Source organism: Neopelma chrysocephalum, unplaced genomic scaffold, assembly GCF_003984885.1.
Source record: "Neopelma chrysocephalum unplaced genomic scaffold, ASM398488v2 Primary Assembly neopelma1_24, whole genome shotgun sequence".
Classification (NCBI taxonomy): Eukaryota; Metazoa; Chordata; class Aves; order Passeriformes; family Pipridae; genus Neopelma; species Neopelma chrysocephalum.
In genome coordinates, this window is record NW_020897693.1 from 12,607,716 (window position 1) to 12,631,863 (window position 24,148).

At 37.3% G+C, this 24,148-nt stretch overlaps 1 protein-coding gene across 6 annotated transcripts in view; it reads left to right on the forward strand.

Annotated features, from left to right (window-relative positions):
• CUNH11orf74 (chromosome unknown C11orf74 homolog) overlaps nt 1-12,753 on the forward strand; it is a 41,481-nt gene extending 28,728 nt beyond the window's left edge. For 4 of the 6 annotated variants that reach the window (XM_027704109.1, XM_027704105.1, XM_027704116.1 and 1 more), the window contains 2 exons: nt 5,454-5,584; nt 12,139-12,753. In XM_027704109.1, coding sequence (XP_027559910.1) covers nt 5,454-5,584; nt 12,139-12,279 — 272 coding nt within the window. In that variant the 3' untranslated portion in view covers nt 12,280-12,753. The remainder of the gene's footprint in view (nt 1-5,453; nt 5,585-12,138) is intronic. The other 2 variants (XM_027704134.1, XM_027704143.1) reach the window with 1 other exon arrangement.
• Nucleotides 12,754-24,148: the final 11,395 nt, after the last annotated feature.

Here is a 24,148-nt window from a genome sequence, read left to right on the forward strand (position 1 = left end):
CACTGACAGAAGCTGCTACTGAGCAGGACTTTGATCCTTGGTTTCTTACGCATTGCTGTTTGATTGGTCTGCCCACTCTTACAGTAAAGATTTGATTAGTCTTTCTGTATATGCAGAATTCCTATGAAGTCAGAGGGCTTAGAGACTTCTAGTATCTCATAAGAAAATGATAAACCTAATAAACATAAGTCAGGTTTACAGCAAATATTCTTCAACCTGGACATTTCAGAAAGGAGGTAAGAAGACAGCAGTGTTGTATCAGGTACAGACATCAAAGATTTCTCTTGAGTGCAGTGTTCGTATGTGCCCATTTTTCCCTTCATAGACCATTGTTCTGTGTTTATGCCTTAAATTCTAGTAATATCTGTTAAAAAGACCCTGGAGCTTACTGGTGTAAGCATAAAAATTTCACTTGTGTCGTAATGAAATGATAATTGTCTATGTCTAGTTCATTAAAGTATGGTTAGATATTGCGAGTTCCAAACAGACCCCAAATTGGTTGCTGAGAATTAAGCTCAACACTAAAATACTGAGGGGAACTGTGAGGAAAGAAGAGCTCTGCTAGTGCTTGGGGTTAGCTCGTCACATTCGCAATGATGACAGACCTTGCCTTTCTCCAGCTTTTGGGTCATTTCTGTGTATTTGTGTGTGTGCAAGAGTAAATATCAGTCACATACGTTTAGAAACCCCTAGTAAAACACACTTCATTTGAGGCAGACTTGCCTTAGTGCAGAAAGAAACTGTATCAACAAGACTCATCACAACATTAAGCATTTAGATTGCATTTTACAGCATGGAAACACTGCTGAGCCAGAAACTTATTATTCCTTTTAAACTCTGTAAGGAAAGCGAACAGCATCCAAATTTATACCTGGGAAATGCACAGCCTGGGTTTTGCCTGGGGCTTCTTCGGTGGAGATCATTGTTGAGTCAGGGTAAAAAATTTCCCCTTGACTCCTAAGTGCAGAAAATAGCACTTATAGCTTGATGGTTGTCTTACATGTCAAAATCCACTTGAAAGGCTTCATAATAAGAGAGGTAAAATTTTACTCCTTTAGAAACCATAGCAACAAAATGCAATTTAAAATATAAAATGGGTGTCACTTCTATTGTTTGCAATAATAAAGTAATCTAAAATAATATCTCTATTGAGATATTATTACCCTAATAAGGATTAATTCTGAAGAATTCCAGTTAGTTTATGAATGAGGCAAAGTGTGACACAAATTTGAAAGACATTCTTTTGTTGGCACTTGTAAATGCTGCCACCTATATGTCAGAACAAATGATTTATTTAGGACTTATATTGACAAAACAAGCTAAAAATATTGTATCTTTTTTTACACAGTAAAAAATATCATACCTTGCTAGTGTAATAGCCATAAGCTTTTATCTCTGTGCTTCATTTAGCTTTAAAGGGCAGCTCAGTTAGCTAAGTTAGCAACTGTACATTACTATAATAAATATTCGCACCTAGGGGCAAATGGCTCAAAGTTGACAGTGTGAAAAGCATGATAGAAAATAGGTGTTAAAATATCTCATATAAACCAGTGTTTTTTGGGAGATGTCCTTGAAGAGTCATTCTAGTGATTTTTTCTCTTTTTCTGATGTATTTTGCAAAGTTCAATGTCTTTTAAGATGTGGATGCATGCAGCTGCTTCTTACAAATAAAAAACCAGCCCATAGAGTTGGCCAATATGCAAATTCATTGTGGCTGTTTTTCTTTGACAGCACTGGGCTGAAAGCCTGAAACCAGGGCAATGCTTTGCATTGTGGGACTTTGGCACAGTAAACCATGATTGGCAAAGTAAAATTGTTGCCCTAAACTATAAACCATAGCTTTAATGCTTCGTGTAGAGACTGTGTGTGTATGGTGAACTGTTTAATCGCTCTTTCTCGCTGCATTTAATCTGTAACTGTAAGTTGCTTAAGGCAACAATAGAGATGATCAGGCTTTCTCCAGGGATAGATGGAGAATACCTAGTGTCTGTGTTGCCCTGCGTTTGGGCAACAGAATTCCTTTCCAGGTCTGCAGGGCTTGAAGGGTAGTTAGGTAATAATAGGTAATATTTGTATAAAGTACAAAATATGTAAAAAGCATATCTAGAGACCCAGAGTGTGCTATTGTTTAAATACAAGAGAAAATGAAATTAATTAAAATTACAACAGGACTAATTAAATGTATGGGTGAGATTGCATAGACAAGCGTGTCAGAGTCTCTTCCTAGTCCAGCTTGGAACACTGAGTTATTGCAAATTTATCTTTTCAAGGTCCTGGTTGTCTGTAACTCCACAGAGGCTGAGGAGAGCCCAATTGACTCAGTTACTTTGAAGCTGAGGCCAAACATAACTATTGATTAATTAAATAATTCTTTAGGCAAATTATATCAATATCTGTTATTTTTCATAATCTGTGCCTTTTTCATTTATATTTTGAGTCTATGCTTACCTCCAGAAAAGTCAGATTGAGGAAGAGGATTCAGAATTAAATTAGGTGGATTTTTCTAAATATGGGGCTCCCCCCAGCTGGTGAATCCCTTTCTTGTTTTTCTCCTCCAGTCCCTGCAATCCATTTAACATTGCCTTGAGATGATTTCACACTAGGCAGCTCTTTGGGACTAACAGCCTGAAGCATGAGAATCAGAGGAGACTGCAAAATTTAGCTTTTAAGCTTTTTTTGTTATCATCGCCTCCCTTCTCAGCTCCCCGTCAACAGCATTTTTGTGAAATGTAGTGTCTGAAAGTGGTAAAATCTGTGTCAGTGCATATATATTTGGGCATTGTTTGGCTACCATAAAGTTAAAGATATAGACAGGACTTTGAACTTCTTTACTCTTGTAAGTTCAAAGCATACCTGTGCCAGTAGATTTTTTTCTATATCTATAATTAATGGTACACAATAAGCAAAAAGTCCAACTCAGCACTGTTGACAGATTAAATAATCACTTTCTGGGTTTTGAGGGGGCAGGAACTAAAGAGAATTGTTCAGTTTCCAAATGTGCCTTCATTAAAGTATGCTGGACTTGAGTAAAATCATTGGTGTTCACTGCTATATCATCCAGGGAGTTGATTCTTCATGATATGAGAGGTGCATTTCAAAATGTCTTCTCAGTTTTTTTGATATCACCGCCTGTTTAGTTATCTCTATATATGGTGCCGTTGGCAGTATCCAAGGCTTTCCTGTTGCTAATTAATCACCTCCACAGAGAACATAATTAGCAGCTTAATTAGGATCATCATCCAGTAGTGCTGTAGCAGCAGCCTAAACAAGCTGTGAGGTACTGGCTAGAACTTACAATAGCCTGGAGTTCCTTTGGGTTCTCCTACTGAGAAGGACTGTCAAAACTCTCTAATTTTTCTCTCTGAAGGAGTTTCTTTATTAAACATTATCAGGGAAAGCAGCATTTACCAATTAGACTTTCATATGCTGTCACACAGCCAGGATAGAGAGAGACAAAGCTCATTTCTGGCATGTCTACTGGCAAACAAAGGTTGATTACATTCTTATGGGGTGATTGAAGGGAATTTGAAACATTATTTGCATTTCTAACAAACCTTAAAAAGTGGAATTGACATTCTGAATATGACAAGCACTTCTCGCTAAAAGCAAAAATAAGTTTCCTTCTGTTGTCCTAATTCTTAAGAGCTATCTTTCTGAGCCATTGCCAAACTGTTGCGTAACAGTGCTTCCTCCTCATCTTCTCTCTCTGGATTGGGCTGTTGAGGGGGAGAAGCTCTTAGTGCTGAAATAATCAGTGTTTATATCAGGAGATGATACAAACCTCTTCATGTCAAGACTTCCCTTACTTTAGTGAGGGTCTAGATTTAGGGTGCACGTTTGAAATGATAGTGTAAGATGCCATTGTCTTTAAATAAGCATTCTCATCTTCCTTCTGTCCTACAAATAGTTTTGACCCAAATTATGAAAAAAAGTAGCTGCAGAGCATGTGAAGACAGCACAGATACCCGTGGACTGTGCTGTCCTTTTCAGGAAACTTTCTCATCTAACTGGTGCAGAATCAGAACAGATGCTATGCTGAGAACAAGTACTGAAAGCACATAGGTGACTAGAAATTGACATACACAACCAAGAGAATAGGTATGAAAATGAAACCACTTATGTGTGAATATGAACCAAGAAACAAAAATCCATGAATGAAATACCCAAGGGAATGAATTCAACTTCTTTTAAAAGAACATTTTACTTTGCAACTCCAAACCCTGTTGGCTTTGAAATAGTACACTATTCCCAGAAGAAAGCTAAATGAAGAATTTGATCAAGGATTTTTTACAAATGCCTAGCTAGGAAATCATGATTTTCAAGTGCAGATTCACAGAAGAATGAGAGGTCCGTAACTCCACTACTTGGTAAAATTGTGCAAGTAGAGTTAAATAGTAACTTCATTCTTTCCACCCTGCACCTCTGTATCCTCTTACTCGTTCCATTAACTAACATTTAAGCAATGCTTTGAAAATTTATTCTGAGATTTCAAGAGGAATGTAAATGTAGTATAAAACTGTAAAGAAACTTATGTATCAGATGGAAAAAATAGCAGGTAGATTTACATAATCCTTTGACTAAATTGCAAGACATATGGTCCCCTTAAGTTCTTTCATAAAAACATTACTGAGACAAGATGGACGCATCTGTGCTGTAGCAGAGCTGAGATTGATTCATGTTAAAAGATATTTTTCAACCTAAGGCATATCCTTCTGATCTGTCACAGAATGCAAACCCACTGTTCCCAGTGTTTTACTTAAGTTTGTAAAGGAAGAGCGATTCAAAAAGGCTATGTGTTTGTGAACTGTGGGCCAAATCCTGCCCACATGGACAGGTCACATGTTGCTCTATCCCAAATATGGGGAAGTCCTCTCAAGTACCTGTTTTTGGAAAGTTTAGGGAGGAAAAAAATCCATGAAATATCCTTGGACGAGAGAGTCATCTGGCACTGTAGTGGGGAATATTAGTACTTCTACCAGGTATTTTTACTTAATGTTTTGGGAGAGTCATATTAGGATGCTTTGCAATGATTCTTAATGCCCAATGTACAGGTGATGATAAATGAATGAGCCTACCTGGCTAGTCAGTGGCAGATGAGGTATTTTATAACTTCTACTGCAGACATCTCTGCTCAGGACCTTCCGTCTTTGTTATGAATGAAATGGGTGTAATCTCAGGTGTTCTCTGAGTTTAAGAGCATCTGCATCCAGATTTTTTAATGCAGCATCCTCAAGAAAGAAGACCTACCTTGATTTTTGCTTAGTATAGTATTACTATTTAGATTGTAGCTCAGGACTGCATGGATCTGTTTTATTGATAGCTTATGCAACAATAAGTACAGCACACTTTGACTAACAAGATTCTGCTTGTGTTCTGAGCAGTACAGGATTTTAACAAGATTTTGCTAGTTTATACGTCGACTGGAAGGTTAATGTTGACTATTTTTTATTCAGCAGGATCATTAGTTCTCCCAGGAGAGGTGGAACAGACAGTGACTTATTGTACACCTGTTTTTGATAAGCCTATTCAACTGAAGTTCAGAAACTTATCAGTTCCACAGCTGCTGGTCAGCAAACCCCAAGAGGTATGAGGTCAGATTTATTTGTTTAAACACTAGAGGCTTGGGGTATTTTTTTTTCCTTTTAGCTTCTAATGTTATTTCCACAAGAACAGAGAGTTTAGATGGAGTTAACAAGTGAGTTAACAAGTCATATTAGTGATTTTTAAATTAATAATGAATTCTTAAATACATTAAGAATTGAGATAAACTCTCTATTTTATCTCTCACACTGCTACTATATAATCCTACATTTTCAAAACATGTACTTCAATGCTTCAAATGCTATATGGGCTTTTTAATATTTAATTTATTTAACTCACAGAATATTCAAGTAAACTCTTGCACTTCCCGACCTTTCAATAAATCCTTACTTATGCAGAATTATGGGCCATTTACTTTGTCAGTGATCTCATGGCATTCTGCAGTTCTCTTTGTATTAATATAGGAACCATTTTCTGCAACATGGAGGTAGTGAATGGTCCCTTTAACATGACAGTTCAGAAAAAAAAAGGGTTTAAAATATATTGTGGTCAGAATTGATATTTGTTCCCTTGGAAATGAGTAGTAGCAAGGTGTTGCTGAGAGTCTGCATTGTCTAGGTCTGGTGTGGAGAGGTTTGCTTTACGGATTGTGAGCCTTTTAATGAGACACAGTCAATACAAACTTTAATTTAGAATTGCCATTTTCCTTCAGAATTTCAATTCTTTTCAAACTGCAACAGAAGGTGTGGATTGCTCACAGGCTTATTTTAAGTCATTAAGCTTCCTATCCAAATAGTCAGTGTGAGCATTAACTTTTGGGGATGTTTCTATTGCAGAGAATTCTTCACCACTCCTTTCCCCTGCCTGATCATTGTGATAGAAGCTGAAGTTAGCTTCTGGCTAAAAATGGGCCAGTTTTGATAGTTTCATATGGTTATTGATGTTCCCATGAGGCTTAAATCAAGTTTATAAATGACGCATGACCAATGAAGGTTTGGTGTTATAGCAATGCATATGGTGCCTCCTTTCCTGAGCTCAGTTGTGTTTAGTTCCTTGCAATAAACCCTTTACTATAAGGAACAAGTCTGCTTTGGGAAAAAGTAGATGTACTAAAATGACCTCTCAAGCTTTGATGCCCACCATTCTGTGAATAAAAATACTCACTCTTTTCCCTAATGATTGACATAATTCAAGGCTTTTGCCTCGAGATATATCCATTGGCACACAAAATGAAAAAAAGAACAACAAAAAAACTAGAATGAGGTTTTATAGCTTTCTCATTTGATAACTTCAGTATAAAACTAAAGAGGAAGGAGGGTTGTAGCAGCCTGCAGTGTTCATAAAGGACTGCATATGATTCTTTAAACTATAACTCATGAAAAATAGATGAAGATCCCACTGCATGCAAAATTCATGTCCATTTGAGGAAAAGTTAGGTTATGAAAGAAACTGAGTATTATTACATTGGTTAAGAGTTGCTGCATTTTTCAAGAAGAAGGATTTACAATTTTCACAACCATTTGGTTAGTGCCAGGCTGCTTAAGATGAAGGCAGTTTTCCCCCTAAATTATAAACATATTTGTGTCTTCATTTAGATAATATAACTGTGGCCTGATTTTTAGAACTGTCAAGACTGAACTGGTCCATTTGAAAATCCCTCAGTGCTTCAAATTGTCATTGCCTTGAAAATTAAGTCTTTCATTGCTCATGGCAGAACTAGTTTAGAAAGGGAAAAATGTTTTCCCTGGAGACATCTCTGCTTTGAAATGAGACTGTTCTCTGTCCATCAAAACAACTCTGTTAGGGAAGGGCAACAGAATGTGGCTGCCTAATTGATTTTCTTAGAGAATGGAAGACTATTCCTTATGAAAAATAGCAGCATGTCAAATGTCTGTGCTGTGGAAATACTTGTGAGGCACTTCATGGTAAGGTATGTATCTCTGAATGTATTGCTGGGGAAAGTTTGAAAAATGAAGCTCTGCTAAGACCCAATTTATAACCTGGCTAATTGTTAAAGAACAACTTGTCTGCCTGAAAATGTTTTTCTGTCAAAAACTGTTAGGAAGTGGCTTGGTGAATGACCCAGCAAATTATTTGTGTTGTCCACCAATGTTCCCTCATCTTTCTTTCCTTACTTTAGACATACACATATTACAGGATTTCAGTATCAACAGAGCAGCATACATGACCTCCCACAGGCCACTGCAGTTTGAACCAGCATGCACTCGATGGTCGAAGTACATTATCATAGAACATTTTCCTTCTCTACCCAGGAATTTATTCTCTCCTTTATTTCTACTAAATACTGTCTTTCATAAAAGACATGATAGCTTTTTTATGTCTTAATGCCTGCTTCCTAGGGTCTTTATTTCCCTCCCTGCATACACGAGTGCAGTTGATGCATATTTTCCATCCACTCAATATAAACTTGCATTCAAAGTGGGATTCATCTCACCTAACTTCAGCTTTAGATACAGTCTAATTTAGTCCTTCAGTCATCAAGAGGCAGAGATAAGCAACTCCATAAAGTGATTCATCCCATTTGCTATAGGCATTTGTCATAAGATGTAATATATCTCCATCCACAAGCTCTGGCTGGGCCATTTTTTGGTAATTAACTACCTTAATCTAGAAACCTCGTTTTTATATGACTGGGATTAGGAAATAAGAATTCTACCCTTCTATTCTCCTTTTTTTTTTGTCTGTAGTTTCAGCATTCAAAAAAGTATTTACCATGCCTGTCATTTTATCTTTATCTGTGACATGGCGGTGTCTATCACCTAAAATATGGCTTCCATTGAGTTTCTTTGGTTTAAGGTCTTACTGATAGGCCTCAACTGAGGTTTGTTTCTGCTACGTGCTGTGCATAAATGCAACAAGAACACGGAAGAACTTAAAGACAGGATCGACTAAGTGAAAGAAGATGGAAGGGTTATGTCTTCTCAGAGGCCAGTAAAGACACAAAGATTGAATGACTTGTCCAGAATGATGAAGCAGAAGTGGAAAACTGGTCAAGATTTATTGACTTCCAGTCCAGTGCCCCAAGCTCAAGACAAACTTTTTTTCTCCTGCGTATCCCAGTATATGTTAAGCTTATATGAGATCATAGCGTACATGCCTCCCCCCCAGCTTTTTTTTAATTTGTTGTCAGTGAACTAGTGAGTTTTCCTATGAGTATACAATGAAACCACTGGTGAGTGTATGTGCATACTTTGCATAATTTGACCAAGTGAATCACAGATGCCATAATTACACAGAAATACAAGTTTTAGAAGAACAGAGACAGGCTGTTCAGTTAACTGTAACTCCACTCAGATTAATAAAAGAACTGAGTTGCCAGTTATTAATAGACTTTGAAAATGTCAACTTTAAGGTATTTTATTTACAATATTACTTCGTAAAACAGCCACTAGCAAAATACTTGTTATTAATATGATTATTACATTCTTTCCCCCCTTTAATTTGGAAATGCAGGAACAGTAAATGAAAGTGATTTTTTCTTCAGAGAGTAAATCACAGAAGCAATCTTAAGCAAACTGGCAGTTTTCTATTAGAGCAGGATTCTATTCCCAGAGAGCTCTCAAAAAGATTTCAATTAGATGTTAAATTAGACACCTGAAATTCACATATTTCTCTCAGCTCCTTAGGCAAGAATAACCAGATAATAACTTGATCAGCTCAGAGGATTTGGTGTTCTATTGTAAGATGTCTTCCTTTTGAAATACATAGAAATTCCAGTTTGTAGTGTAAAAGTTTTAGATTACTTGTCTACAAGGAAGGTTGAAGTCAATGGCTTCTTAAGAAAAGAAGCAAAAAAAGAATCCCTACTGCTTTGAGTATTCATTTGAGAGATGGAGCATACTGATAAATATGCAGTGTGGATAAACTTTTCAAATGTGCAATGAGTGAGTAACAGAAAAATTGTTAATGGGGTGAAGTCAGATATGTTCTGTTTTGGCATCTAATTTCAGTTAGGATTTTGGGGTCGAGTTTTGCAAACAAAAGTTTTTCCACTGGTTTGCTGTGTCTACATAAAATGTTTTCTGGAATTACACGAAGGTCAGCACAAGGTCATAGGGAATGTGTGTATGCTTTCCGTAACTATGTTGATAGAGGAAAATAGAGTTGCTTTTGTAGAATCCCTATGAAGGCTTTCTGTAGTTTAAACTCTTCTTAGCTTAGTTACCTATAGATATGTGTCATGGTTTATCCTCAGGCAGACACCAAGCCCCAAGCAGCCACTCACTTACTCTCACACCAGTAGGATGGGGTAGAGAATCAGAAGGGGATAAGGTAGAAAACTCATGGTTTGAGATAGACACTTCAATAGGGAAACCAAAAGCTTGTGCACACAAGCAAAGCAAAACAAGGAATTAATTCACTGCTTCCCACGGGCATGCAGGTGTTCAGCCACCTCCAGGAGAGTAGGGCCCCATCAGATGTAACAGTTACTTGAGAAGACAAATGGCATTACTCCAAAGGTCCTCCCTTCTTCCTTCTTCCCCCCACTTTATATACTGAACGTGATGCCATATGGTCTGGAGTATCCCTTTGGTCAGTTGGAGTCAGCTGTCCCTGCTGTGTCTCCTCTCAACCTCCCATGCACCTCCATCTTCCTCACCAGTGTGACAGTACCAAAAGCAGAAGAGGCCTTGGCTCTGTGTAAGCCCTGCTCAGCAATAACAAGATCATCTCTGTATTATCAACCCTGTGTTCAACACAAGTCCATAACACAGCCCCATACCATACTGTGAAGAAAATTAACTCTACCCCAGCCAAAACCAGCACAATGTGGTAACAAATATTGTTAAAACCAAACTAAATGAAAAGTCTTTGTGCCTTGCATTGTATTTTAGAAGAGTGTTTTGGATTTCTGCAAATGAAAGACAGGTAGTAGAACTCTTGTTGGTGGTACCACTTTTTACCTGCTTACTCGTGACCTTACTGACTTTACAAAGAATTCCAGGAGTGTCTGCCTGTGAAAAAGATGAAAATGGACATGAATATGGTGTGGAGGTCAAGGAGCTGACCTTGGATTTAATGGGAATGAAAGCCTGTGTGCAGGCTTTATCTCATGTAAACATATTTCAAATGTGCTATTTATAAAAGTTAATGATGGTTTACCTGGGATAGTCCGCAGACATAAACAAGATAATCTTTGCAAGCAGAATGAATACTGTTTTCCAGGCCAACTCTATCTACAGTTTTTTCCGTTATAAATGCCCATGGTCTACAGGTCTGCATCTAGGATGATTTATATGCTCCATCATCTGTTTAAGCTAGTGTAACACAGGTCCCTAGAAAATTAAGCAATACAGATGAATAATAAAAAGATACAAACCCAAAAAATTGTTTCCTGATCATTCAGGCAACATTACAGTTTATTAATAAAGGAGGTAGATATTACCCAGATGCTCTCTGCCATGTCTATCAGGTGCCTGGCCACCAGAGAGGAATCCAGCTACCACTTCTCTGACTGTGGCATTAGCTGTGTCAATGCCAATTCTTACAAAATGTCACATCAAATTGTGCAGGATGCTGAGCAGTCACCATAAGAGGCTGAGTGTTCTTTCTGCCTGTCAGCAAACAAAAAATGTGTATTCTCAATTTCAATATGTCATTAGTCACTGGCTTCACCAAGAATTCATCAGAAGCTTGAAAAAATAAGCATATGTTTAAATCTTTTTCTGATTTGGTGCTGAAGTACTTAAATCTTTGAAGCACATTTCTAGACATGTTATATTAACTTCTCATAGGATAGGGAGCATTCCAGTACAGTTTTAGTAGTGAGGATGTGTCTCCTGTGTTACCCTGAAATTCATTTTATGTAACTGCTTTCCATAAACCTTTTGTGTTGTGGCCCCCTGCAGTTTCTTATCAGCATAGGGCCTGCCATAGTTATTCATTTTCATGATTTTATTTTATAGGCAGGGTGTTTATTCTAAGATATTTCAACCAGAAGCAATAAAATGCTATACAATATGTCAACAAAGCACATATTGGCAAATGCAGTAAGATTCTTATGTTCATCATGCTAGAAATACAAACCAGCCAATTGCATATCTGTGAGATGGTGAAATTATTGGAGTCTGAAAATTGATTATGTGTCATTTTGCTCATTTCAGATCTTTTCTTCGCTGAAACTGTGTTCTGGAAATCATGTTACATTAGGATCAGATGCATGTATGCTGAAGCTTTACATAATACCAGCCCAAATTTTAAGGATATGGAGTCTGTATTTGAAATTTAACATAGCTGCACATAACATGTCCATATCCCCACAGCCTTGCTGCTACAAGTGGCAGGAATATAATAGATGTATGCTAGGGTGGTTTTTAGATTCCTTGCCTTGAGCAAAATTAGTTAATGATATTCATTCAGATACAGTACAGTACAAATGGGGCACATTAAATGGCTTAAATTAGGTCAAATTGAATAATTGAATTTATTCTTTTACTTAAAAAGAGCTTAATCAGCTGAGAGTGTTAGAGTCAGAAAAAATAGTTTAATTAAATATTAATTAGAAGTTTATATTTTAAGCTACCTTATTATCACTTGCAGCAATATTATTTATGTATCTGGTTTTTCTCATTACAGCTACTGGGAGATGATGTTCAACCATTCTCACTTGATGAAGAATTTGACTATGACAATGTGGCAGTGACCCCTAAATTCTCTGAAGCTGAGCTGAAGGCCATTAAAGAATTGTCTAAAGTGAAGAAAACTGGTTCAGCCTGAGCTGAAGACTGAGTCAAAGGCATTCTGTGCAGGCTGTTGAAATGACATTTTTATGGGATAAATATAGCTCTTCATTGTACCCCTATTTAATGTTCTTACCTGCGTGGTCAGTAAATGACATCCCTGAGATTTTTTGTTTATTTTACCAGCGTGCCTTGGAGTCTGTATTGGCTCAGGATAGGTATGCTGGAGTGACCAAAACAAGATGGTGGATTTCAGAATAGCACAATGGCTACTCTAGCTTATATCTGGTACTGACTTGGTTCCTGACTAGTGCAAAGCTGATCCTAAAGCTGCCTTTTACCTAATTCTTTCAGTAATGCAATTAAGAGCTTTTTTGCAGCTGACAAATCAGTCTTTGAACTCTTTCTCTTAAATATACAGAGTTACAGGAGTGAATAAATCTGGGAAATTTTTTTTTCTCTGCAAAGAAATAGATATTCCTGTTTCCAATAAACTTTTTGTGTCGATCAAAATTGACGTGGTACAACTCCTAAAATGAAAACAGTAACTGCTCAAAAAAACCCTTCCACACAGAGGAAAAAATAACAATCTCATCCATTAAAGGAATTGGCATTGAAAGGCTGTAAGATTTTACTGTTTTTTACAGCAGATGATTTTAAATACCAGCTTATAGCTTATACTCGGCATCACTGAAAGACAGCAAACTGGAGTTGAGTAAAGGTCAGCTACACGGGTGGGAAAGAAGAGTGTGCATCTCTGATGCAAGGTAGTATGTACACTTTCTATAAAAGTTTAGAATTCTGTTTTTTTCAGCTAACTGTAGGAGCTTTGCTGTAGAGGTTGGTTTAACATCACAGCACTGCATTGTATTATTGGTCGTTTTCTGGTACAACTGCATTCACTAAAATTTACTGACCAACATTTTGTCCTTGGCCTATTTCCATTATTTCTGAAGTGATAAATATGATGATAAATATGGGAAGAGTGCCTGAGCAGACAGACAAGATGCCAAACCATAAGTTGTTTAAAGGCTGTGGATGAAATCTCTGTGGCCAGTTGGCTGCTTCATTGGCATCAATTTATAAAAGCAAAGAAAGGTGTTTTGGCGTTCAAAGGGAGAGATTTTCTGGATCAGTAATTTTGTAGACCGCAATTATGCTCTGAATAGCATTTCTTTTGAGGAATGGTATTTACCTCGATTAGAGGGATATAATTTAAGAGTGAGATTAACAAAGAAAAAACAGAAAAGAAAGAGGTCTCACAGAAGATGTTTAAGGAGACATATAAAATTACAAGTACGTTGTATAGAAAAACTGGTCAGTACAGGACCTTGCTGGTAGAAGGTAATGAGATTTTTTTTTTTAACATCTACGCTGAAAAAGATGCCTGTGCTGTAGTTAAAATGCTTTTTGAAATGTAATTGGCTGTGTAGCAGATTCTGCTTCTTTTTTTGAAACATTTTTTTGGTTTTGTTTTGTTTTATGTGAATTTATTAGAATTCAATGAAGTGTTTTGTTGAACCCAAGATAGTTTAAATTAAGTGCTTTAGATCCAAATGAAATTTTCCAGTGAAACATTCAGTTAAAATTTTCAGAACAGATCTAATTACTGATTCATCTGAAAGACACTTGTAATGTGTGTATAAATGGGAAGGAGAAGAAGTAAGTTCTGGAAGACCTCCATGAGCAAATCTGTGAGAAAGAAATTGAGAAGTGCTGTATAATGATAGCAAGATCAGCTTTTGAAAACCTCAACAGAAAAATAAGGGAGACAACCTCATTAAAATATATATGTATAGCAAAGATAATGTAAGGAACCTTCAGTCTGAGAGACCTCTGTGTACAGAATTTGCTATCCTGCAGACAAAGAATCAGCCATAAAAGTGAACTTTTGTGGTTTTGTGGAATGATGAATTAGGTGCTTCTTGTGTGGGGTTCTTTTTTAGAAAGGTGTGAGACACACAAACAATAGATCGGTCCTGTGGGAATCCTATTCCCAGCAGAGTCAATGAGAAGACTTGTCTAGGGGTTCATAATGTTCTTCAGGCCAAATCAGCTCTGGAATCTCTTAAGTGAATTTTCTATTCGTTTCATTATCAATTTTCCCTGTACATTAGGGATACATCCAGCCATTCACTTCCTTCTCTCATAGGCAGATGATTCTTACCAAATGTTCAGAGTACCTATTATGCTCCATAAGTGTCATTCAGTATAGTCATTATATGGTTTCATTTGATATAAAGAAGCACTTTGCTGCAGAATACCCAACAAAATTGGAACTCTTTAGTGACATTCATCTTACACAGAGAAATGGGGATAATTCACTTACATTTACACCACTCATGAGTTAGATTTTTGCTCTTTGTTAACAGACATGAATATCACAGTGAAGATTAGGCAGTGCAGGCTACATTTTCTGAACATGACATTTTATTGGCCTGCCCCTGTGGTTGTTTTTGGCTTATACCTTTCATTTGATTATTCTTCACAGAGGAGGCATATTTTCCTCTTCTCCATTACCAGGCTGTCATTTTTAAGAACATACTTTATGTGCATGTTAAATTTTATACTTGCACATGGAGTTAGTTACCTGGAATTGTTTCAGTGTTTGTGAGGTGAAGTCTGAATAATATATATCTTTTCCTTTTGTAGCTTCTGTTCTCTTTAATTTTTAATATTTCCAGCAGGCGTTGGCAAGGGACATTTGTCATTCGTATTTATGGTTTTTCTGCACATTTTTCCTGTTTTGCAGAAGAATTAAAGGCAAAACTCTTATATTGAACAGGAAACTTGGAGTGATTCTTGGGATTGATTTAGGGGGCGCTGCAGTAGGGAACAGTTTTCTCCCTAATACACTGACGAGGAACTGCGAAATCTGTGACATTGGATGAACCCGTTGGAAGTGAAGGCTATGTGATGCATCTCTTGAATCCCTTTGTATTCATGACTTCATTGATGTCTAAAGTGCAGTAGAGATGTGCATCCATATCAGTCAGGGAGCTTATCTGACTGGTTATGGTAGATGTTATCTACAAAAATGTTTTTTTTTTTTATTAACCTTGTTGCTTACTTTGGTGTTACCAGAAGGATACTGACTGTTTCTCTCCATGTTTCTTCTATGGGGGGAAACTCTTTGAGTTTTCTGGGAAGTAAAATAGTCCTTCCATCAGGGCAGGATGGAACCCTGATGATGTAACCGAATTTGAAGGGTTGTTTCCTTGGCCAGTTCTGGTGAAAGCTTAAATATTGTTAATGCACAGAGATACTCTTTGTGGGTGTAAAAGTAACAGTGATTATTTGCTGAGATAATGGTTGTGAAAGAGTAAGATAAAAATTGAAGAAATGAAAAGAGATGCAGACAAGTCTGACTCAGACATTGTTATGGTTCTAAATATATTTCTATTAATGAACAAAGCTATCCTTTTATACACTTGCATACACACAGTGCCACTGAAAGAAAATAATTTAGTATGGAGAGTACTCACCCAATAATTCAGAACCTTTTGAAGAAGATGGCACAGAAACAAATCCCTACTCTTACGGAAAAGACCCTTTGATCCTCTGGCCTTCATTTTTTGCTGCTATAAACTGGCAGAACTCCACTGAGGCCATTTGTATTCATACAGAGCAGACAGGAGCCTGGTATTTACAGTCTTAGCTGAAAGAATATGGAGCCAAATCAATTCCTGATTTAACTTCACTGGATATATAGTTATGTGTATGGCCCATTATCATTATGGGGAAAGATTTCAATGAAGAGCCAGTGCAAATGAAATGTAAAAAACATATCTTGTAACTGTTCAGAAGCTAATTTTGCACAGGTCATTTTGGAGTTTCTGTAGTAATGTATGCTTAGAACATTGCTTTTTGCTTTATGAAAAATATCACATACATTTGCAAGTCCTGTTCAAATCACGAAACTTGATTACATACATAACTACTAAAGATTCTGACCTCCTTTAAAGTGTTTTCCTTTTCCCTCTGCATCTTGCCAAGGATTGGAAGTGGACTTTGCTTTATCTTGGAATTGTTTTAAAAAGATCTGGCATCCTTTGTGAAAACATACACTTTCTTATAAAGGTAGGCTGTCACTTTGTGATGCAACACTAAATGCAGAAGTAAATAGGACCAAATTCCTAGTTGCTCAGCAACTTCATGTACATCATAGTGTGGGTAAACAGATATTTAGTATGAAAGTGTCTTCTTGGATAACAGGCTGATTTGTATCCAGCTGTCCTCTACCTTCAGTTTTACTTGGGAGTCTGAACAGTAGCTTGCTCCTACCAGGGTATGAATTTTCACAGCCCTGCAAAGAGGGTGTGAGACAGTTCAGTTACACCGACCAAAGAAGCTGAACCAGCAGTGTTGTGCTAGTGCTCTAGGCATACTCCAGCCTGCTGAATAGTTTAGCTGAGTGTGGCCATTCACTTCTGTTCAGCAGAGACAACCATCGTGAATGTGATACTCCTGAAGATGTGCAGTGAAAAAAGTGGTGACTGACAAGGGCCAGGCCAGAGATTTTTTAGACTCCATTCACTTTCTGGGACCTTGCTGAAGAGGCAACTCACTGCCCTCCCTCACGGGCTGCAAGTCAACCTCGGCATTTTCAAGCCTCCCAGTAAAGCAAGGAAACCCCTGAGAAGGGCTCCTGCTGGCCTCAGGAGGTGAGCTCCTGTACTGCGGAGCCAGGCGCCTGTGGTAGCGGAGAGATTCCCACCGCAGAGCACTTTCTTGTGGCCGGGTGTCAGTTAGCACAGGTGGGTGCGAGGGCTTGTGTCCGGAGCTGCTCTCACAGCAAGGTGCCTGTCTTTGCCAGTCATGGGCGCATGCAGTTCTCCCAGGTGCTAAATGTCTGCCCATCCCTTGGGAACACAAGGCAGACAGTTTTCCCTGTAATCGTATTAAGTAGTGGGACATCTCAAAAGATGATGAGTTTGGTAAATTTGTGATTGCTGGCTGTTGGAGGTGATACCTTGTGTTTTGCTGGCAAGATATTGTAAGCCAATGCTGCAGGTGTATGATCTGTGCAATACCACAAGTTAGACTGGAGATGGTTTCAGTGCTTGTCTATGACAAATTTGCAAGAAAAGCAAGTGTTAAAAGGTACTGTCATTTTTATAGACAAGCTACTTTATTTGCAATTGCAGTACCTCACAGTTAAAATGGAAATCAATTCTAATGCCTTATGAAAATGCAGAAATATCTGTCTCATTTACAGCACTTCCAAAAAGGACAGATAGTAAAATTTCCCTGATTAACGATCTAAATTTTATATACTCTGTGGTGCTCTGTTCAGTACATCTCTGCATAAATGTTTCAAAATAATAAGCAAAGATAGATCTGAACAAAATCCCTAAATCTAACTTCACACTGAATTTCAGGTTGTGGAAACTCTGTATATTCAAAGCCCTCTTTGATCTGAATATTCCCAAACTTTGGGGAAGTAGATACTTTACTTTAAAGATCTCTAACCAAACATTTCTGTAGCAACCATGTAGTACCAATCTGGACTAAAAAAAACAAAGCAGTCAGAGACTTACCTATATAAAAAGAACCAGTGGAACGTGACAATTGAAATAACTACAGTCTATAGGAAGATAATGGATAAAAGGACTCTAAAGATAGTAGTATTATATTTTATATAGAAAATTATATTTTTCTAGAGAATGAACCATACTAAAATATTCTGTTGACTTCATGCAATTCTAGAGAGTCTCTGAATGCCCAACTGAAAAATTAGTGTAATGATTTTGTAATTCATGTGGATTTACAACACAGTTATCTCTTGAGCCATTAAAATGACATTAAAACTTGTGTGAGATTCTTCAGTATATTTTGTGGCAGTGCTAACACCTTAAATTAAGGCTTTAGCCTCATTCTCTCATATGTTAGAACAGAGTTTGTTCTTATGTGGCTTTTGTGGTTGAGGATTCTGGTGGCAGTTTCTGGAGAGCAGGTGTGTACTTGTAGCAAGTAAGCCCTAAGTTTAATAAGTTTTCTTGAATCCATCTGCTTTTCTGTCCATATGTATAAAAACTTGTATGATATGCATAATTCTTAGAAAGAAGCAAGTGTCATTTATTATGTTGCTTATGCTCCTCAGAATAACTTAGCAAGAGGACAAATTCTACCAATTACTTGGAAGTGTTGATTCTGCCATTTAGATTTGCTGCAGATTGCACATTTGTTCTTTGAGATAGAAATGTTGAAATGCATTTTTCATCCTCTTTTCCTTATTTTTGTTTTTGTCTTTCCTACGTCACTTTTGCAACTAGCTTCCTAGAACCTGACAAGAGACTACATTAATCTCATGAGCTACTTTCTTGCTGGATAAAATTTTAAAGTAAAAAATATGGAAGGCTGTTGTTTTGGGCCATGAAACATCAAAGCATGGTTAGCATTTCATGCTCAAGCTTAGCATTTGCAAAGCTGTCAAAACCAAACAATCAGGAAAATACAAATAATGGTCAGCCTTCTTATTGAACGAAAATTTAATTCCAAATATCCTTTGTTTAAATCAGCTGCTTACATTTCAGCTCCACTGCCCATCAAGGATTCTGTTAACTAACATATTTCAAAATCCAAACTGTCAAAAATACTGACAGCTTGCATTAGCTGAACAGCATTTCCCGCAACAAAATTGTGATCCATTTAAGGCTCTTTGTTTTGGGTTGTGACACATTTCCTGAATTCCACAGATTTATTTGCCTTTCATGAACATTAGTAATGTCAACTGTACAAAAAACAATGGCCCAGTGGGTATCTTTCTGCTGAGAGGAGGAAGGAGAGAGCTAGTGGGAAAAGAGGTTGGCTGAGCAGCCTAACATTACTTGCGCTCCAAATGTGATGCTTGATGTCTTGCTTTTGATTCTTTTGCAATATTTGTTATGAGAATCTTGGTTGTCAAAAGAGCTAGCTGAATAACACCCCTCCCCATTGCGGCCCCAAACCCACATGTATGAATGTGCTGGCAAACAAGCTAATCAAATTCAATTTGCTACTATTTCAAGGGTATAGTTAGTGTTCATTACAGGGTGTGTTTTACAAGGTGCTTGTAACTGATAGCATTTACTAACTGACAGGCTTATGCTCTGATCACAAGTGTTCAAATGAGTGTTTGTCTGGTACTGCTTGTAATCCTATACTTCCCAAAATGTAATGTTGTAATGTATATTCTTTTGATACTTTTTACTCACTGCCCCCGAATGAAAAGATCAAAGTCATCCTTCAAAAATGATACTAAAAAAACATGACTTGGAGTGCTCTGAACAGAAGCGATGAAATTGGGAATGATACAAAATTAAGTAATGTTAAATTTAGGAAAAACAACTTGATGAAATTTAAATACACTAGACTCTGCAAGTGCCACAAAGGGAAGCTGGTGGAGCTGATTTGCAGAGATCAATTAAAAGAAATCTGAAAACAAAATTGGAGAATATGCTACAGGAACAAAAATAGTGCATCAGTCAGGAGCTGGACTTCTTTAATGTTTTTCCTCTAAGATTAAGGTACAAGAGAATGAATGGTTGAGGTTTGAAGAATTTTACATGTTAAGATTGTCACTGTCATGAGTTCCAACTCTTATACTGGAAGAAAGGATGGTTACTAGTGTTGCAAGTTCAGTCTGATCATTTTAGTTCCACAGCATCTCTATCAACTCTTGATTTGTACACAGGCTGGCATTCCATTTGTGAAGCATCACTGCCAGCATTTGCAAAAAAGAGAAGTGATATATTATTTAAATATTCTGCTTTTTTTGAACAGTCTCATTGCATTACAATTGCACAGTAAGATAGGAGAGATGGCTTTTTTTCCCTGCTCTTAAGAAGGCAATTTAGCTTAGAATTTTGAAGTGGAATATTGGATCAGAACCACATCAGGGCTTTGAGAAAACCTGTGTTCTATATGTAGATCTTTGGTTCATGACTGCATTGCTCAGCCTTGATCTCTTTGCTGAAGTAAATGACGTCACATTTGATCTTACTTCGGAATAATGAAGCTAATTTTTTTTCAGAATCCAAAAGCTTTGTCGAATTTATATTTTCAGGGCATGCTTCTTTTACTGTTTTTTCTCCTTGCCTTTATTTGTCTCAACTGCTACTATACAGCAATCAATGTAGTATAGGGTAATACACAGAGAACAAGGTACAGCATTGCTACATTTTTCAGCAGGAAAAGGGAACCTTCTCTGTTCTGAGAGATAAAGAGGCCATTGAAACCTTTTTGTCTGGCCATCTGTCAATTCAAATAGATGGATATTGAGTTAAGCTGTTATTTTTATGAAGTATTTGTACTACCCAAATCAGGGAGGTGCTGCTTGTTGAAATAATTCAGAGCAAAACTCAGTTCAGTCAACTTCAAAGTAGTCTGTCTTTTGATGACTATAAATTCCTCTGGATGCTCCTGTCTCACTGTAGCTCTATCAGAATCAACATAGCAAACACAGGACACACACTGTTCTAGCTGGGCTCTTGTAAAATGCTGCCAATTCTCTGGGACACTTCCAGGGAGCTGTAGCTTACCAAGAGGGTCCCCAGAGGAGAATGTAATTTTTATTTATTTTTTGTTCCAAAACACACCTCCATGTAATCCTGCTTCACCCTCTCCTCCCCAAAGGAATGTCTAGGGGAGAATACCAACACCTAGGCTGATTAGCACTTGTTGGTATAACTGAGTGTTCAATTTTGCTTTTCAGTTCACTTTCCCTAACCTTTCTTTTCCAGGTGGAATTTTTCCTTTGGTGCCAAGCACTGAGGAAACAAAAATGTGTTTCTTCAAACCACCTCCATCTTATTAACATTCAGTTTGCTGATGTATTCAGTAGGAGAGGAAACTGATTCTACCTCACAGTAAAGTTTCTCTGTTACAAATGTTAATTGTTTTAAGTACTCTGGAGTTTTCTGTGACCTCTGGGTAATTTTTTTTTTAAATGATTGTTGATACAATCTCTCAGAAGAAGGGGAGAAAAGAAGTACTTTGTTGGCCTAGTTTCAAGTAAGCTCTAAAAGTTCAAGTGGACCAATTACACATAAAAGAGAAACAATTTTTGTAAAGCTTCATTTGAATCCCAGAGGGGAAAAGTGATAGAAAATCAATTAACTTTCCACATGAAAAAATAGCTCATATTGCAAAGCTTTCCTTGCATAGTTTTCTGATTATGTTTGGAAGCAAATTGTCTTGATTATACCTTTGAAGGGAAGGAAAGTCTTCTAATTAATTTAGTACATGATACAGCAGTGCTAAATTGTATCATGGAACAATTGAGTGGGCCTACGCCAATATTTTTGCCCCGTTGAAAATGGATATTGCTCACTTAGCGATTCATGCTCTTGCTGGGTTGATGCAATTATCCATTGATTGCAGAGCATGTGACATGAAAATAGGAGAGGCTAAGTTGAGTAAACAAAAAACCGATTTCAGTGAAGAGACTGAAATGTCTCTTGTCAAAAATTTGGAAAAATCCAAGCTAAATTTCAGAGCCTGTACCCCCACTGGGGACTGAACCCAAACCCTAAGATAGCCCCTACTTTGGGAATATTCAGGCTTCAGATGTGTTTTCTATTGGTCTTGTCCTGAAACGAGGAGTGGAAGTGATTCCCTGTTAGCCACGTACTGACACGATCCTCAAACTCATGTGCAGCTATGAACTATTGATAGCAAATTTGTAGTAGCGTCTCCATTAGTTGCTGCACTAGCTGCTTCTTAAACCAATTTCTGCCTCAAGCTGAAAACAACTACATTTGTTCTGTTTGCTGAGAATAGGATTTTTAAATTACAATATTATTTACAATTTATTACAATTAAATTACAATTTTAATTCAAATGTTCTAAATATGACAAACAACACATTCAATTTTTTTAACAAATAATGCATGTTCTTATAATGATGTTGCATTATATTATTGAAAGAAAATAATATTAAGGATCTTCTTGATAGGTCTGTTTGATATAGTACATGTTCTTGTCTTGCTAAACTAGCACAACTGGGTCACATCACTTTCCCTGATGGATCTTGTCTGGTGGGAATATATTTGCCTGCACCATGCTTTTCATACTGAGGTGTGCTGGGTCTTTTCTGATGAGCTATAGAATCAAATATCCAAGAGCTGAGTAATAAAGAAAAGACTCCACCACCAGAGAATGTCTTATGAATTCACTCATAGCTGTCTAAAATCAAATAAAATATTATCATGCATTTTTCTACTATCTTAGGGCCACACACAATGAAAAATAAAAACCTGTACGAGTGAGGAACAATACTCTGACTGCTCTCTGTTCTTTCTGATTTCTTAGAGAAGGGCCAGCTGGTGAGGGGTTTGTCTATAAAAGGAAGCTAGTAAATGTGGTTATGGAAAGACTTGAGATGGGATAGGAAGTTTTCTAGCAGCACTGTGAAGGCAAGTGTGTACTAAAAATGAATTTCAGAGGTTCAAAGTCATGGCTGTGAGCACTGTACCACAGAACTGGTATGCCCCGAGCTAGTGTTATTATAATGTTCTGCATTATTTAGAGATTTAATTTAATTAGAGGTCTTAGGTTTCATAATTAGCATTTTGAATTGTGACAAAATTGGGCTGAAAAACATCAGTATGCAAGAAGTGCTGTCAGATGCGCTCTCTGGGCTTGCGTACCAATAAAAATATTTATTTTGACCAGAATGGCAAAGCTGGGAACCAGAATGGCTGCATGACATTGCCTGGCATTGGGTAGAGAGGTGCAATTTGCACCAGTTAATTCAGTAAAGATTGATTTCCTCAAGGATAGGTTTAAAATCTACTTGTGGTTCACCGAGGGTGTCAGTAGGGTGAAGGGGCCGACTCAGTACCTGCCCCTCCCTGAATCCAGCTGGTTGCTGCCAGTCTTTTGGACCAACTGAAGACTGTGACCTTGACCGTGATGATCAGGCTTAATTAACTGTGTGTAGTCAGTAAATGTATCCACACTGCTGGTACAAACACATACTTGCTTTTTGCATCTGCGCCATGAATTGTCCAATGTAGCCCTCCACGTTCCCATCAATAGAGATTATTAAAAAAAAAAATCTTTTTCCTTTTTTGTTATTTAAATTTGTCTTTTCTATCATCACAGATGCTGTACATTTATGTACTTTTTTAGTTCTCCCAGTTGAAAACTACTAAAAATACAGTATGCCTTCACACAGTTTTATTTTGATTGCATTAAGGTTCTGTATTTAATGTTTAGCCTTCTTCATCAAGAGGAAAAAATACATTCTTACCTTGTTGAAAGGCAAAGATAGGTCATTTAGGAACTCTGCTAGTGCTGAGATCAGCATCACACTCAGCCAAGACCTAACCTCTCTAAAAAAATGAAAGATTGTGTCAAAGGTGATTGAAAATGTCACTGATCCTTAAGGGCAATCGTGTATGGCTAATTGTTTCCACTGTGACTAGAATGTGATTTCCATTGGATTTCCATTGGATTACTCTAGGAAAGATGCTTCTTGACAGTTTCAGCAAAAATATTAAAGAAATACAGTATATTTAGAAAAAAACCCCACCCCTGATCTGTTTCAGTTCCTGAATTTTCCACTTAGCTCTGGGATCATTAATTCCTAACTCAGTTCCTGTGCCCCACAACAGACCAACAGAAGACTCCCAAATGTGCTAGTTGCTGGCTGACTCCCTTGAGACTAATGGCACTGCTCCAGACGTTGTTTCCCAGTATCTAAATACACAATAAAAAAAAAATTGTTGGGGAGAAATTACTTGCCCTTAATCTTTTCTATTTCTCTAAAATAACACGAAAAGGAGGGTAATTATATTGACACTGTAAAACCAATTCTCGGTGCAGAGCACACGGTGGCAATGTTGCACCACTCCTGGGCAGCTCTCCTGCAGCACTTACCCAACCCAAATTCATTTACTGAGCAATAAATAGATAGATGG